The sequence below is a fragment of the Scyliorhinus canicula genome, chromosome 8, assembly GCF_902713615.1.
Source record: "Scyliorhinus canicula chromosome 8, sScyCan1.1, whole genome shotgun sequence".
Lineage (NCBI taxonomy): Eukaryota > Metazoa > Chordata > Chondrichthyes > Carcharhiniformes > Scyliorhinidae > Scyliorhinus > Scyliorhinus canicula.
In genome coordinates, this window is record NC_052153.1 from 153,830,783 (window position 1) to 153,849,217 (window position 18,435).

At 45.8% G+C, this 18,435-nt stretch overlaps 1 protein-coding gene and 1 long non-coding RNA gene across 2 annotated transcripts in view; both read right to left on the minus strand.

The window, feature by feature from the left end:
- The window catches only part of LOC119970599, a 40,514-nt gene extending 24,373 nt beyond the window's left edge, over nucleotides 1–16,141 (minus strand). The window contains exons 1-2 of the long non-coding RNA XR_005461649.1: nucleotides 15,959–16,141; nucleotides 11,826–11,953 (exon numbers count right to left, since the gene is read on the minus strand). This is a non-coding gene — a long non-coding RNA (uncharacterized LOC119970599). The remainder of the gene's footprint in view (nucleotides 1–11,825; nucleotides 11,954–15,958) is intronic.
- Nucleotides 16,142–16,984: 843 nt separating this feature from the next.
- Nucleotides 16,985–17,544, minus strand: ssr4 (signal sequence receptor, delta). Its single transcript, XM_038803899.1, is given in 2 exon segments — nucleotides 16,985–17,166; nucleotides 17,169–17,544. Coding segments are annotated over 2 exon segments (558 nt in total).
- Between the last annotated feature and the right edge of the window lie 891 nt (nucleotides 17,545–18,435).

An 18,435-nucleotide genomic window follows, 5' to 3' on the forward strand; every position in this document is an offset into this window, starting at 1 on the left:
CGGGCACCCGACAGGCTGATCGTCTCCATCTGATGCGGCCATGGGACCCTTTTTTGGACATTTTTGCGTATTCTGTTGTTATTAGTAGTAGATATAGATATAGAGAAATACAGCACAGAACAGGCCCTTCGGCCCACGATGTTGCGCCGAACCTTTGTCCTAGGTTAATCATAGAATTTTGGACAATTTTTCATGGCCAATCCACCCAACCTGCACATCTTTGGACTGTGGGAGGAAACCGGAGTACCCGGAGGAAACCCACGCAGTCACGGGGAGGATGTGCAGACTCCACACAGTCAGTGACCCAAGTCGAAATCGAACTTGGGACCCTGGAGCTGTGAAGCAATTGTGCTATCCACAATGCTACCGTGGTGCCCTTAAGAAGTTAACCTACACTCCCTTATTCTACCCTAATCCAAGTACCTATCCAATAGCCGCTTGAAGGTCCATAAATTTTCCGACTCAACTACTACCACAGGCAGTGCATTCCACGAGCCAGTGGGCTGCCCACCCTTATCGATTTTCGCTGGTCATACCACCAGTCCTCGGACCCCCCTCTCTCTCCCACTTACACCCCCCCACCCCCCCCCCACACCACCCCCCCCCCCCCACACACCCCCCCCCTCCCCCCCGCCTTCTTTCTCCACAAGGGGTGAATGTGGCGGTATGGATATGAGCACTGCCATTGGTGCAGAGCACTGGCTTCCCATTGGCTCTGGCTGGTCATGTGCCTCTCATCCGATTGGTTAGGACTAGTCATGTGACTGCTCTCCAATTGGTCGAGAGGCAAGTAGGTCCCGCCTCCGAGGTGGGGTATAAGTACCCAGAGTTCCCGGCGGTCGGCCATTCTCTGTAGTCGACCACCGGGCTAACAACTAGCTGATTAAAGCCACAGTTCGGATCCTAATTGTGTCTTGAGTCGAATTGATGGTACATCAGACAGCACCTTCCAAATCCCTGACCGCTACCATCTAGCAAGGCAAGAGCAGCAAATACCAGGAAACCCCACCACCTGGAGGTTCCTCTCCAAGTCACTCACCACCCTGACTTGGAAATATAGTACCGTTCCTTCACTGTTGCTGGGACAAAATCCCTGGAACTCCCTCCCTATCAGCATTGTGGGTATACCTACAACTCAGGGACTGCAGCAGCTCAAGAAGGCAACTCACTACCACCTTCTGAAGGTAAACTAGGATGGGCAATAAATGCTGGCCTAACCAGAGACACCCACATCCCATAAATGAATAATAAAAAAAGATGAAATTCAAGGCAGAGAAATGAGAAATGATTGATTTTAGTAGGAAAAACAAGGAGAGACAATGGGCTGGCTTCTCCGATCCCTGACACCGCAATCGCGTTTGGCGACGGGGCAGAGAATCCCTGATGATGCCGAAATCGGTGAAAACGAGTATGCCGTACGCCGTATCCATGGGCTCCGTACGTTGGCTGACACCCGCCCCTCAATGCTCCGTCCCCGACCGGCCGAGTTCCCGACAGCGTGGGGCATGTGTGGTCTCACCCATCGGGAACTCAGCGTGTCGGCTGCGGACTCAGTCCAGCTACGCCACAGCCAGGAGAGGGCCGATCTGCGGGCAGGGGTGGACATATATGGGGCTAGGGGCATTGTGGTGGGTCGGTCCGGGGTGCGCGAGCCGGCTGAATGGGGAGGACTATTTTGCGGGCCAGGTACCACAAGTGCCCGCCGCCATAAAGCAAGGTACGGCCGCTACAGGCCACCTCTGTGCACATGCGCGTCCATGGACCCAGCAATTCTCCAGGCCGTATTGGCAGCTAGAGCCGGGTGCTCTGCGCTGCCTCCCTGCTAGCCCCCAGCGGATTTTCACGCTGCCGTGGGGACATCGTCTCTAAATCGGAGAATTCAGCCCAATATATAATAATGGATACACTTCTAAAGAGCATACAGAGGGACCTGGGTATATATGCGCATAAGTCATTGAAGGTGGCAGGATAGGTTAAAAGAGTGATTAATAAAACATACAGCATCCTGGGCTTTATTAATAAGGGTATAGAGTAGAAGAGCAAGGAGGTTATGCCAAACGTGAATAAGCCACTAGTTCTTCCTCAGCTGGAGGACTGTATCCCATTCTGGCAACTGCAATTTAACAAGGATGTGAATCCATTGGAGAGAGGGCAGTAAGAAATTCACGTGAATGGTTTCAGTGATCAGTTACAAAGGTAAATTGGAATAATTTGGACTGTTTTCCTTGGAGAAGAAAAGATTGAGAGGATATTTATTAGAGGCATTGAAAATCAGGAGAGATCTGGACAGAGTAAATAGGGAGAAACTGTTCCCACTCATGAGAGGATCAAGAATGAGAGAGCACAGACTTAAAGAAATTGGCAAGAGAGAGATGAGAAAAAACTTTACCACACAGCAAGTGGTCTGGAATGCATTACCTGAAAACCTGGTGGAGGCAGGTTCAATCAAGGCATTCAAATGTGGATTTGACTGTTATTTGAAAAGGGAGACATGCAGTTAGGCTGAGAAGGTAGGAGAATGGAACTAAGGGAATTGCTTATTTGGAGAGCTGGTACAGACGTGATAGGCCGATTGGCCTCCATCTTCACTATAACAATTCACTGGTTCTATAGCATTTATTAAAGTGTATTATTGATTGCTGACCATCCGAACAATGTCCAGGTATTAGAGGTATCTGGGACATTAAATGGGCTGCTAAAGGATGAAGCTATTTAATTTCTTACAGATCATCAGAAAATGTATGGGTAATCATTTTGGAATACTGCACTGAAAGATGACCAAGCATAAATCTTTCACTCAAATAGGGCCTCTTTTCCTTGTCCTCATACTTTGCATTGGGCTATTCTGCAGATGCAAGGACCAGGGGAAAGGGATGAACATCCAGACTGGCAGGTTGGCGCTCCTTTCGAAGCATCCTTTGGAGTTGCTTGTTTAGGTCAAAGGGCAGTGTGTAAATGACACAGGCATCTACTCCCTGGTGTTCAACACCATTTCTGTTTGTACCATCTGCAGGGTACATAATGTGCTGAGAGAAACAAACCACTTCTGTGGCCTGCCAAGAAACTCATTCACTGACTGCAGAATGCTGGCGTGCCAAAGATTGGCAGGTAAGCTGTGGCAGCCCCTTAGTCCATTTAAATTGTTCACAACAGGAAATAGCCACAGTCTGTCATAGGACAGATGCTTGTGCTTTGGGTAATCAGGGCTGTAAGGTACAAAATGCAGGACAAGGATTCATCTCTATTTTCTTTCCACTCTCATTTTTCAACTGCTTGTTGGCAGAAAGAGCAGGGGGAAAATCTACCCTGTTAAAAGTCTACCATCATTAGATTCCTTTCAGCCGAACGTCAGCTCTTCAGAGTGCTGAAGATAAAAATTATTTTCTCCAGGTACTTTGTATCTGTCCATATTAATTTTAATTTGCCACTCTTCTGCCCACTTGAGTATTTTATCCGAATGGTTTTGTGGTTCAATTCTCACCTCCTTGTATTCAACTCCCCTTTTCTCCATTGTCCAAACGAAATTTCTATATACAGGTATATCCTGAATTTACAGAAGACTAATTACTGGAAATGGCAGTTTTACAGACAGGTTTGCCTGTTTTGGGGTGAATGTTATTTTGGTATTGTTCGATAACCGGCTGCTCCAAGATGCACAGAAGTAATGTGAGTCAACATTCTCTCCCTCTGCTTCTTGTCTTATCATTTTGCTCCCCTCCTAATTAATTTATTCTAAAACCATCAAAACTCCTGCAGTATTTTCAAAATTTGTTAATTTCAAAAGTTAACAAATGTTCATTGCTTTACGTTGTCATGCTGCATTAAACATACACATTAGAGGCAAATTCCAATCATTGGACTTAATCCTGGGGCAGCATAGCAGCACAGTGGTTAGCATTGCTGCCTCCCAGTTTTCAATCCCAGCTCTGGGTCACTGCCCGTGTTAAGTTTGCACATTCTCCCCGTGTTTGCGTGGGTCTCACCCCCACAACCCAAAGATGTGCAGGGTAGGTGGATTGGCCAGGCTAAATTGCCCCTTAATTGGAAAAAATTAATTGGTCACTCTAAATTTATTTTAAAAGAGGACTTATGCCTGAACCTTCCGACAGCAAGCATGAGCAACACTGTTTATCATTTGGTTTGGAGCAGATGCATTGTTTGTCGTTGGCAGCGCTGCAGAGTTCGCACTATAATTCAAAAAAGCCAGACTCCTGAGGACTGGCAGCTGAGATATTGAGCTGCATTTAAACTAGTGCATAAGTGAGCCAGTGGACTACACAATGCCTGTTTTCAGGAAAATCATTTTTTCTGGGATGAGCTCAGCCCTGACCCATTTTGCAAATGTGGGATTTACCTGTAGAACATGACAAAAGACTTGCACAAGGAGTGGCCAGACTCATCATAAATTTATACCGGAAGGGGAGCTTTAAGTACAATCTGGCAGAACAAATCGAATAGTACTGCAATGTTGGGAAGTGTCCTGCATGTAAAAACAAAATGTGTTACTACAAGAAGATTGTTATGGGTAGGACATGTGTGTCATATAGCCGAAGGCTAGTAAACTCGGATTGTGGTGGAGTGACCACACGGATGTTGATAGTTGAAATGTTAGGGCTATGTATAGGAAAGGATGATGGAAGGAATTGCACTGGGCAGGCTAATTGATGATGGACGAGTTTTGGGAAGTCTGGAATTAGATTCTCACCCCATAATTCCTAGCCTTTGATCTGGTCTTCCACCCATTGCAATTATATTGCTGGTACAGTTCAGTTTCTGGTCAATGGCAACCACCAGGATGCTCAGCAACAATGCCATTGGAAGCCAAGGAGGAAAGGTTAGATTTTCTCTTCTTGGAGATGTTCATTGTTGTGCAATTATGTGGGGTGAGTGTTACTTGCCATTTATCAGCCCAACCCTGAATGTTGTTCAGGCCTGGCTACATGCAGACATGGACTGCTGCAGTATCGAAATATTTGCAAGTGGTATTGAATGTGCAATCATCGGTGAACATCCCCACTTCTTTTTTTTGTCAAGGCCCATAGACTTTGTCGTCTCCAGGGCATTCAGCGATTTCTTGATCCCATGTGAAATGAATCATTAGGTTGGTACCTCATTTTTGGCTGCACTTGGTGCTATTCCTGACATCTCTTCCTCATTAAACTAGGGTTGATCCACCTACGTCAGTGTTTTTCAAACTCTTTCTCCTGGGGCCCACTTTTACCAACCGGCGGAAATTTGGGACCCACCATTTTTGCTTACCTTTAATGCGACAGGTGAGCCTCCTTGGTCTTCACGATCTCACTTGTTTTGTCATTTAATGTTACATTTCTGCTAAGGGCTTCAGCTGATGATTTAAGTTCCCGCTGCATCCTTTGAAAAAAGGAGATTTGTCCTCGAACTCGTCTTCAAATGCCTTTGATGTTTTGAGGATTTTAAACTCTCATTTGGGGGCAGCACGGTAGCACAAGTGGATAGCACTGTGGCTTCATAGCGCCAGGGTCCCAGGTTCGATTCCCGGCTTGGGTTACTGTCTGTGCGGAATCTGCACGTCCTCCCCGTGTCTGCGTGGGTTTTCTCCGGGTGCTCCAGTTTCCTCCCACAGTCCAAAGACATGCCGGTTAGGTGGATTGGCCATGATAAATTGCCCTTAGTGACCAAAAAGGTTAGGAGGGGTTATTGAGTTATGGGGATCAGGTGGAAGTGAGGGCTTAAGTCGGTCGGTGCAGACTCGATGGGCCGAATGGCCTCCTTCTGCACTGTATGTTCTATGTTATTTGTCAGTACTTCCCTGCATATATCACACATGGGCTTTGCATCCTGATTTGCACTGGCACAATTAACAAAGCCAAACCTCAATAAATCATCTTTATGCTGCTTTGTTCCCGATTTCAGTTTTTTCTTTGTTGGCTGTTCACCAGAGGGCCTGGAGCTCTGTACAGAGCTAACACTAGCACTGCTTTGGCCCTGCCATGGACTCTCTTGAGTAACCCTCTCCAGCAGATTCAGTTGTGAGTTTCTGGCTAGAAGGTACACTGTTTGTTTGTGTCTCTGGCCATCTCTTCAGTACAGCAAAATTATCCATCTTCAGTTCTTCACAGTTCTTTGCCTTGCTTGCGCGCAGATAGAAAATGGAGGAATCTCTCCTCCATGATTATGCGCCAAAAGCACAGACATACAGGTCACGAAACATCAGTGTACGTGCCAAGTGCTGCTTCTGGCTGCAAGACTGCATCATTTCATTGAAAGGTCGACCATGGCCGACATTCTCAATTTAAAAACAGGTCGGGACTGACGGGATTGCTACTCCCGCAATCAGGAAAACCGCCGTAACCGATCACTCCATGACCCGCCCAACACCCGCCTGCGATCCACTCATAGAATGAATCATAGAATTTACAGTGCAGAAGGAAGCCATTCGGTCTATCGAGTCTGCACCAGCTCTTGGTAAGAGCACCCTACCCAAGCCAACCCCCGCCTTATCCCCATAACCCAGTAACCCCACCCAACACTAATGGCAATTTTGGACCCGAAGGGCAATTTATCATGGCCAATCCACCTAACCTGCACATCTTTGGACTGTGGGAGGAAACCGGAGCACCCGGAGGAAACCCACGCCCGCACGGGGAGAGCGTGCAGACTCCGCACAGACAGTGACCCAAGCCGGGAATCGAACCTCGGACCCTGGAGCTGTGAAGCAATTGTGTTAACCACTATGCTACCGTGCTGCACTCATAGGTCGTGACCTGCACTTTGAAAAACCCTGCCCTACTTGAAGGTAATAGTAGAGTGAGGGAAGTGCCAGGCCATAACAGTACATATAATTACTATTGTATTGCAGGGAAATGTAACAGTCTGTTCGTAATGTTGCACAAATAGCAATGAGGTAAATCACCAGATAATCTGTTTTTGGAGGTATTAGTTGGGGATAATCTTCAGTCAGATCCACATTATTCCAGCATACAATTGATCAGCCGCCTGGGTGATTACCAGAGAAGGAAAGGGCAAAGCTGTCATTGAATCCTGCGATTCTTTCACATAACACACAGATTCTTGAATCCTGAGGTTCAAGGACAAGAATTGCGAGGTTCTTTCAAACTTGTTCATTGGTCATGCAAATCAAGGTCCTCACGTGTCGACCAACACTGGTTGGACAAGTAGTAAGAGGTCGTCCTGTGCTCGGTGCTCCACTCGTGCCCACAATTTGCGCAATTAGTTGACAATCTCAATTATACAGCCTATATTTATTGCAGGTATGCAAAACAGCAGGGAAATGCACATTGAATAGCAGGGTCTACTTTCCTGAGGTTATGTTTATGGCACAATTGTCTCAAGGAAGACATGTACAGTATTTGTAAAGTTTAAAAAAAATAAATTTAGAGTACCCAATGATGTGTTACTGAGTTTGTCTAACATCGACTGCAACTGGATGCAGTGAAACTCAAATCAGGCTTCTGACACAGGAGATGGTCCAACACTGTTTTATTGAACTTGCTTCTTGCTGTACAAAATCTGCTGTGGGTTGACACTCTATTAATCTAAACTAATAACCTCAGATTGGCTTGACCAGACTAGCTCTCTGTCACATAGAGACAGTGCTCATGGCCTTGGGCACTCTAACTATCTCTGTAGCTGTATCCAGTGAGAAGAGGCAGAGTCTTAATGCTTAGTGTGTTTTATAGTGATAGTATCCTGTCTGCTGATTGGTTGTTCTGTTTCGTGTGTGTTCATTGGTTATCCTGTGTGTCAATCACTGCCTGTCTGCATCTCATTATATCCATGAGTGGATATTATGACACCCAATTAGTTTTTTCCAATTAAGGGGCAACTTAGTGTGTCCAATCCACCTACCCTGCACATGTTTGGGTTGTGGGGGCAAAACCCACGCAAACACGGGGAGAATGTGCAAACTCCACACTGGCAAGCTCCAATGCTGGAAAAGGCCTGGCAGCATCTGTGGCAAGAGAAACAGAATTAACAGGCAGCACCTTTCCATATTTATTCGAAGTGTCAATTCCAGTGAGAAAACCAGGGGGAATTCTGCCAGCGTCGATGTCGCAAACACTCAGCCTCTTTAACAAAATCTTTTTTCTCCACGTGAATGATGCCACGCTCGTGGCAGCTTGCCTCTGATGCTCTTGCCCCGGGAAAGCTCTGCAATCGGTGGGGCACTCCTTTTAAACACCTCCCCTGAACGCCCCAGCACTTGTTTCAAGTCCAGTCGGAGGGGGTGGGAGGATGGTTGCCAGAAAGAGTGCACCACATTTTGCAGAGGGAGCCCTCAGCAAACTTCTTGATGGGGTCGAGCAGAGGTGGGAAACCCTCTACCCATGATCGGGCAGGCATCCATCCAGCAAAGTGACAACCTGACTGAGAGGAGGGTTGCCGCGATTGTCAGTGCCATCTCACTCCAAAGGAGGATGGGGCTGACGTGCCATAAGAAGATGAACGACTTTCTTCGTACAGCCAGTGGAAGTCCACCTCCTCATGTCTGCTTAATTGTCACACGTGCATGACCAGCTTCTTCTTCTTCCGTTTCTTCCCACAATGCTGTTTGCTGCTTCGTTGTATGTTCTCTGCCTCTTCTGTCTGTGGCTTGTCAATCACAACATCAACATCTTGTCTTTCGGTTTTGTCAGTGGGATGCACTAGCTCTCCCACTCTGCTCCTCTTCTTCTTGTTTGACAGATTATTTTCTTTGGGCAATCCCTGTTTTAGTGTTGGTCTGCATAGAAGTGTGCAGATCCTCAGTTGGGACCTGTGGTGCCAGCGTGTCTGCCAGGGATTGTGTAGCCACGCCCAATTCTGCACCCTCATCTGAAGGTTGAAGAGCCTCACTCTCTGGTGCCTGGGTGGGAGTCACATCAATAACATTAGGTGTCGTCCCTTCTTGGTTTGTTGGAACAATGGTTAATGGTTCCTCATCACTGGAAATGACGATATAAACACTCTCTCGCCCTGACGATCCAGGCGATGGATCATCCTGGACTTGCTCTAATGTATTTAAATGAGGCTCCCAGCTTTCGTTGATGAGATTTTCATCACACCACCAGTGAGGGGCCTGGAAAACTGGAAAATGCGATCTCGCCGGCGAGAATCGCGTTTCGTGGTTTTTGCCGCATTTTCCATCCACGTTGCCATTCTCGCTGATGGCTAACACGGGCTCAAAATTCCTCCCACCATTTCAGGTTGGGTGACCTTTCATCAGAACCGTTCTGATGAAAAATCTGAAACATTTGGCTGACTTGTTGAGCTTTTCCAGCAGTTTTTGTTTCTTTACTTTCAGATTTCCAGCATCTGCCTTATCTTGCTTTTGCAACATATACAGAATATATTCTCCCATTTGATGGGGATCAGAAGCATCTTCGAATAATTGGAAACAACAATTTTTATTGCAAAAGGTTTATTTAGCTGAGGAGTTATTTTTTGCAGATGCGACATCAAATTCCACCTTCCAATTAATTAATTTTGGAATGGAAGGAATAAATATATGATCTACTGATTTAAAGAAAACATATTTTTCTTCTAACTATTTAGCATATCCAAAACCCAGCCGAACTCCACTGTTCCAGATGATTTGGTGTGACGGCCATTGTGTTCAGATCATGATTTTCACCATACAGTGGTCCGTTTTGTAAATGTGATCAAGCTTGTTATCTGTAATAGTAATCTGTCAGTCCAGCTACATCCAAGAATGTACCTCGCCAGGGTTTGGAACTTAAGTTATGAAATGAACTTGAAGAAAGGAATATTTTGCTTATAGATATATATTACTTATATGTATATATATATATACACACACATGTGATTTCTATACCACGGGGAGGCAGTGGCGTAGTGGTATTGTCACTGGTCTAGGTAACCAGAGAGCCAGAGTAATGCTCTGGGGGACCCAGGTTCAAATCCCGCCACTGCAGATGGTGATATTTGAATTCAATAAAAATCTGGAATTAAAGGTCTAATGATGACCATGAAATCACTATCGATTGTCGTAAAATCCCATCTGGTTCACAAATGTCCTTTAGGGAAGGAAATCAGGCGCCCTGGCCTACCCCGTCTGGCCTACATGTGACTCCAGACCCACAGCAATGTGGTTGACTCTTAACTGTCTCCTCAAGTGCAATTAGGGTTGGACAATAAATGTTGGCCTGTGAGGCTCACATCCCATGGACGAATAAAAATGTAAACAAAAACAATAAATAGCCCAAAATTGATTTCTCGATTCACCAAGGGCTCTCAGGACATGGCAAACCACAAAAGCAGTATTCAAGCTGTTTCTAATCATCGTCTGATCCTCAAAATAATATTGCTGCCCAGATATTTGGCTCATGTGTACATTTTGTTTTATTATATTTTATCAAATTTCCTGTGGTACCATTCGCAATAATGCAGAGCTTGCGCTGTTTTGAAAGACAGACACATTATACCATGCAAAACAACAGACAATTTTTCTGCTAAAGCACGGTCTCTTTATGACTTCAAAGACTAATTTCTGTAAACGTTGGAAGAGTTCGCACCAAGGTAAATTAGGAGGTTGCAGACATCCTGGCTTTTATATTCAGTGTTCTTGGTGATTTCCTTTGCTTCCTTCTATTCTTTTTGAAGTGCAATGAAGACATTTTCATGCAACACTTAATGTGTAACAGATAGAAAATATTGAATATGTTGTTATGCGATAGCTGCTGTATTAGTGCGACATAACCGATTTGCCACGTAACATCTGTTATGTCGTTTGACAATTAACCCCATTTATTAACTATTTGTACTCTCCAGTTCCAAGTTTAAGTGCTGCTAGTTACGATGCTGCAGTTAATAAACTGTTTTAGATCAGGAATTTGTTGTCTGTCTTCTTGTTTGATAATTGTAAAGGTTGATGCATTCAGCATACATGGCGGTTCCATTCTGAAGGAAGACGTCTTGCCTGAGGGGAATCTGGGGCGCAATAAATCATACATGATGTAAGAACACCAGAACCGATACTCTGACAAGAATATTCATCAAGCCCGCCTGAATAGAAGAGTCTGAAGAATAGTCTCGCTACCGTGGCTGTTGAGTCCTGGGCACCGGGTGAATCCAGCGTCCGGGTATTTAAATAAGCCATTAGGCTAATTTAAATATGCAGATCTGGATCTCGCTCAGTCAGAGCAAGATCCAGATCGCACCAGACGGAGCGATTCGGGTGCCTCATGGTCGGCCCAGCGCCCTGCGCGGAGCTAGATTTGGCGTTCTCACGCAATTCACCCATTGCCCCCAGATCCACACCAGGTGCAAGGGAGTTGCTGAATCGCCAACCCCATAACAAAGAATCACTACCCTACTCCAACACTGGAAGAGATCATACCAGCACTGGCAGAGAGAAAAGCCTCATCAAGCCTGAAGCTAGAAATGGAGACTGGAATGATGGGCAGCGCAGAAAGATGACGCAACGCGTGAACGTACTGGTGTTGTATCATAAAGTCGAAACCAACATTCTAAAATCGAAATGGGGCGTCAATTTATGAACATTGCCAGTGCCGTTAAAAACCCAAAGTCAAGGACGATTAGGAATGGGCAATAAATGCTGGCAGTCTGCGATGCCCACATCCTATGAATGAATAAAGAAAAAAATTACCCCAACATCTATCTACAGGGCTATTCCCACCTTGGATAACAATTAAAATTTCTCACCAAAGTAATTTCAACGTTGCAGCAATATACAAATGAGTTCGCTCCAAAATGAAAGGGGAGTAGATTTTAACTGTGTAGTAGATTGAACAAGGAAATATGTAACTGACTTTGTCAGCAAATATCGATGATAACCCACTACCATCGGACTTGCTATCACGCACGTTTCATTTCTGCACAGTAAAGATCTCGTCCTGGAAATGCAAACATATGCATTTTGTGATATCCTCATAACCTTTAGAGTCTACAATTTGGATTATGTGCCTTTTTAATCACTTGTGCACGAACAACCCTGAAATCAGAAGCCCAATGGTTAGAAATGAGACCAGAAGGTGTACAGTCAATTACAGGTTTGCATGTTCCCTGTTTAAAATGATTGACATGGACAAAAGGTTCCAGCTGTCGCCCCTGCTAAGAAGTGGCTTCTATTCTTTTCTGTGTCTGGAGCAACAAAGGAAGGTGTTTTTTTTGACTGAGTTAATGCGCTGCCTGAGATGCTGCGAACTCGATGGCTGACTTTGGAATAGGTATCCGTTTTCACTTGATGGTCTATGAACAAGGAAACATCAGGTGGTCAGTCTGAGAGAGAGGTTGGGGTTGAAATCCAATCCCTCGTGATTTAGTACTGAAATATGTCATCTCAATAAGCTAGGCCACCCATGTCGAAGGGATCACACAGTCCTGACATCCCTTGCCATACGATGCATGATACTCAAAACTCTTACTGAGCGGGAGTAATGATATATTATATTTGTCGTGACTGGCTGGATAGAGGCGATTGCTAATGCAATTAGTATTGGAGTTCGGGAGAGTGCTTCCTCCCAGTCTCCACTGGCCACTTGTCCTTTCCTGTGCACTCACATTATCCAGATCTACCTATTGTGAACAAAAGACTATTTATGGAGACATGTGCCATGCTAAAGAAGGCTTTTAGCAGGTGTGCTCTCATTCCCCCAGCAGTTTCATCCATTCTAAGCATATGTTCAAGGAAAAACAAGTTAGCCCCAATTTAAAGAGAGAGAAGCAAATGATTTAAAGTGTATTATTTTTACACATTTGACACTTTGAAGTTTAGAAAACAGCCTTGTTTTCCAGTAAATGTTTAGTGCATTTGTTTAATAATTTAGGTTTTGGTTTCAAACACAACTTTCTTTTTCTTTCTGGCTGAATTTTAATGTATTTTTATCCTGTACTTTCCCTTCCATGAAAAGAAATCTTACTGAAATAAAATGCCGCTGTTCCTAAGGGGAATGCAGGAGCTGAGTCAGGCCATAAAAAAGACGAGAAGCTATAGTCAGATTGTCAGACCAGGCGGCACGGTAGCACAGTGGTTAGCACGGCTGCTTCACAGCTCCAGGGTCCCAGGTTTGATTCCCGGCTTGGATCACTGTCTGTGCAGAGTCTGGACGTTCTCCATGTGTCTGCATGGGTTTGCTCCAGTTTCCGCCAACAAGTCCCGTAAGACGTGCTGTGAGGTAATTTGGACATTCTGAATTCTCCCTCCATGTACCCGAACAGGCGCTGGAATGTGGCGACTAAGGGTTTTCACAGTAACTTCATTGCAGTGTGTCAGCCTACTTGTGACAATAAATACCATTATTATTGTTCCATTACTTCCAGTGCCTCTAGAATAATTTACCATTTGATCTGTACTTGGCAATGCCCACCTCCGACACTGCATTGCACCTGTACCTACTCAACATGGTATTTGACCTATCATGAGGCAAAACCCGGCAGGATTCCTAAGAAAACCCAGCAGATCTTCCAGGTATCCATCTCTGGTTCCTCCACTGACTTTGTACTAGAATTCCATCCTCGGAAAGAATGCAGTTCCTACCCTGGGATCTTTAAATTGTCATCTACGTTAGGGTGTTCTGCAGCATTCAAATGGGTGAGAAAAACTAAAGTGTTGTGCTCTTGTTAGTTTATTGCTGGCTGTTACTCTTTTTTTTAATAAATTTAGATTACCCAATTATTTTTTCCAATTAAGGGGCAATTTAGCGTGGCCAATCCACCTACTCTGCACATTTTTGGGTTGTGGGGGCGAAACCCACGCAGACACGGGAAGAATGTGCAAACTCCACACGGACAGTGACCCAGAGCCGGGATCGAACCTGGGACCTCAGCGCCGTGAAGCGGTTGTGCTAACCACTAGGCCACCGTGCTGCCCTTGCTGGCTGTTACTATGAAATTAGGCCAACGCCAATATTTTACATTGTGAACAGTATTAACGTTCAGGGGAAGCACCAGGGGACTGCAGACGCCTGAGCAAGATTGGCAATACCCAGTATGATCCAAACAACCTCCATTATATATAGTGGTTAGTGAGAAGCAAAGTTACTAAATGCATGACTTTGACTCATCCATTTATTAGACCCATCAGCTAATGTGCTGCCACTTGACACAGAGCTTTGGTTACCTGCTCATCATCCAATTCTTCCACCTCGAGGCATTAACCAGGAGTCCTTTGTGAAGTTGTGTAACATACCTGTCAGATCCCAAAAGCCCAGCTTATGAATATCAGAATACAAAGCAAATATACTACTAAGGTTCCAGAAATGCTGGATTATAGTTAACTAGATAGTCAGGAGAAACTGAAGTTGCCATCCTTAAAGTAGAGAGGACATTCTGATTTAAAATCATGAAGTGGAGTGAATAAAAAGAAACTGCTTTCAACAGTTGAACGGTCAATAAAGAGTGGGCATATGTATAGGTGATTGACGAAAGATCCAGAGGAGGCGGGGGGGGGGGGGGGGGGGGGGGGGGGGAAGCTTTTATATAGCGAGTGGTTAGGATTTGAAATGAGCTGCCTGATAAGGTGGTGGAAACCGCTTCAATGGTAACTTTCAAGAAGGAATTGGTTAAATATTGCAAGGAGAAAAACATCACAGGGATATGGGGAAAGAGCAGGACAGTGGGGCGAACTGGATTGTTCTTCAAAAGAACCAGCGCTGCCCCAATGAACAGAATGATCTCCTTCTGTGCTGTAAAAATCCGAGATTCTATGATTTGAATAAAATTCCTGCACTGTTGTTGCTTTGCACAGAAAGTATAACCATATGTGTTGGTTTGTTAACTGTGTGGTAGGTAACATGTGCTACTGAAACCTTGGTTAGTGATGAGGTCTTCTGAATCTCGATGAAGAAGACTCAAACTCGTCCAGTAGTAGCAAAAGGTTTATTGAGTAACTATAACAATAATTGCATGCGTTCTTTATTTTAACTTTGATACTAGTGATAAGGTTAACAAGATCTAACTACAGTAACTATACGTAACTCCACTAGCCATCTGAACTAGTCTGCTATTTCCCTGGTCATAGTGCACCCAAGAGAGACCCAGAGACCCAATGTGGTTGCCTTTTATACCCCTGTTGGTCCGACCCTCTAGTGATCATGTGGTGCTACTGATTACACATTAACCCCTTGTGTACATGCACATATAGAGATCACTACATATGTAAGAATTTATAGGAAACTAGATAAGTATGAAGCCTTAGAAGCAACACTTTATTATTAAAGAGACTTACCACTTGTTATAGGACAGAGGCCATATACAGGATTAAAATAATTTAGGTTTCATTACAAAGGAAGGACTAGGTAAGAGTTGTGACATTTGGGAGTGAAAGGACAGAATGATAATGGGGTTTAAAGGGTTAAATGCTGTGGTAGTATGACTACGGGTATTACGGTACCTTAGAAGTGAGCTGCTATTGGTGCAGAGGACTCGCTGCCCATTGGCCCGGGTAAGTCATGTGCCTCTCAGCCGATTGGCTGAGAGGTAGGTAGCACCGCCTACAAGGCGGGATATAAGAACCCGTGCTTCCCGGCAGTCAGCCATTCTTCTGTACGTCTGCTGCCGGGCACACATCTTGTGCATTAAAGTCTTTTGTTTGGATCACATTTTCGTCTCGTGTCCAATTGATGGTGCATCAAATGCCTGAACTTAGTTTGCATTGCCTTGGATGGAGAGGTTGCAGGGGTCATCTGGCCAAAGGAATTTGATAGGGTAGATACTAAGTTCCTCTGATAGGGGAATCTAGGAAAGAAAGGGGAAGCATCTTAAAATTAAAATCATTTTGGAGTGAAATCTGGAAGAACTGGTGGCGGATCTCTGGGACTTGCTCCACAAAAAGCTATGCAAAGTGGGACAACTGGAGAGTTCCAGACAGCTTGATACCACTTCCAACCTCTGATGAGAAAATGTGCATCCAATTTTTTTTTAATGACAATATTGGCAGATTTATCTACATAAATAATGTTATATTATATGTTATAAATAACTGTGGGCAGAATCTTACCATATGTTTTCAGTATCAGGTTCAGATCAACTAGCAGCGAGTAGCTTCCCATTTGAACAGATCAGTCTACTCTCCTGATCTTGAGAGTCTCTGATGTAGAAAAGTGTGTGCTTAATTTACACCATCACACTGGTGGAGTGGGGCCTGATAAGCTCAACAGAGATCAAGGCACCATCTTTAAAGGGTGCCTTAATCAGCACTGAGGTAGAACTCCCTCCCACCCCCACCATGAAGGTATCCGGGGTTCACCCCCCCCCCCCCCCCCCCCCCCCCCCCCCCACCCCCCCACCCCATCACCATTGTGGACGTATTGTCAACGCTCTCCCCCTCACTGTCTGCACACCCTGGGCGGGATTCTCCGAACTTCCACGCCAAAATCGCGATCAGCACGGGGGGGGCGGAGAATAGGCGTTGACGCCGAAAACCGGCACGACGCCAGTCCCTGGAGAATTGCCACGAATCACGTGCGCGCTGTCTACGCAACACGGGTAGGGGGCCATTGACAGAGGCTCCGCCCCCGTGATTTACTAAAGAAAACTGGCCAAGTTCCCGACGGCGTGGTTCTAACCACGTTTTGCCTGTCGGAAACGGTCGTTGGCGGCTGCAGACTCAGTCCGCTGCTGCCCTGGTGGCGGGCAGGGGGATCCTTCACCGGGGGGGGGGGGGGGCACAGGGACGGCCAGGCTAGTAATCGGGCGCCACCGATCCGCGGGAGCGCGCAATCTCAGGGGGTGTCCTATATTGTTGGAGCTGCTCTGCGTTGTAAGTCCGCCATGTCGCGCGGTCGACCTCCGAAGGCCGCCGCCGTGCGCATGCGCGGACTCCCAACCGGAAGTGCAGGGTTTGCAAAAAGTCCAGAGTGAAACGCCCACGTTTTTTTTTCGAGAATCGATTTCTTTTATTAAAACCCCTCCCTTGACCATTCTTTCAGCCCCTTCTTCTGGGTTCCCGCTCCCTGGGTCTTTCGTCCAGCACCAGGCCCCACGGACCCCACCCCCTGTATTCCTCCAGCCCCCGCGGCCTCTCTCAGGCTTGGACGGAGCTTTTTGCACTGAACGCCAAGTAATAGACCAGCAGTCCGATCGCCGTGGCAACCACTTCGGTCGCAACCCAAGGTCCACTCCAGGCTCCCCTATGATCCACATTGACGGTGAAGAGGGGCTTGATATCTGAAACGTTCTCGTTGCTTCTCTGAGCCTTTCTCAAGTGCTGTAAGACTCCTCATCCAGAAACTTCACCTCGTAGGTCCCCGATTTGGCAGCTATGTGCTCAGTGCTCCAGGAAACCTGGTAGCGGCCGACATCCTGACCTCGTGTGACGGGGAATTATTTACCATTGACATCTGCGTAGAGGGCTACATACTGTGCTCCGTTCTTACAGTTCAGGGAGATTTCCACGATGAAGAACGTCTCCGATGAGATGACAGTGTCTGATGTGGTGTAATACGAGGGGACGATGGTCGGATCGGTGCATGTATCCGCGGCAGCCAGAGTCCCGCCAGCAGCAGCTGCTTCCAGCTCCACATCACTGCCGCCGCCACCTTCATCACCCGAAACACCCGCGTTTTGACGCTGGAGTGGGGACATAGCACCATTATTAGAGAATCCCGCGGCACGTGCCTACAAGTTCCCCCCTCACTGCCCTCTCTCCCCCACACTATACATAACTGGAACCCCACGGGGCTCCCATGAAGGCCCGCCTTTGCCACTGTCCCTTGGCACAACCATCTTGGCACTGTAACTAGTGGAGTATGACACGGATTCATGCAGAGGCCACAATTATTTACAATATATTTTAATGAATTGGATGAGGGAAGTGAATGTACCATTGCCAACTTTGTAGATGATACGAAAATAGGTGGGAAGGCAAGATGTGAGGATGACACACAGGGTCTACAGAGGGATATAGACAGGTTAGGTGAGTGGCGAAAGACCTGGCAGCTGGAATATAATGTCGGAAAATGTGAAGTTTTGCACATTAGTAGTAAGAATAAAAGAGTTGAATATTATTTAAACGGAGACAGACTGCAGAAAGTTGTAGCACAGAGGGATTTTGGGGTTCTTGTGCATAACTCACAAATAGAAACTTCAGAGAGTCGTGAACACTGCCCAATCCATCACACGAACGTGGTTCCCATCCATTGACTCTGTCTACACCTCCCGCTGCCTGGGGAAAGCGGGCAGCATAATCAAAGACCCCTCCCACCCGGCTTACTCACTCTTCCAATTTCTTCCATCGGGCAGGAGATACAAAAGTCTGAAAACACGCACACAGATTTAAAAACAGAATGTGTCTATGTATTTACATTGAGTACCTTGTGTTGCCTTATTATGTATTTTATTTTTATTTTATTTTATTTTCATGTACTAAATGATCTGTTTGAGTTGCTTGCAGAAAAATACTTTTCACTGTACCTCGGTACATGTGACAATAAACAAATCCAAATCCAAAAAAGCTAGCATGCAAGTTCAGCAGAT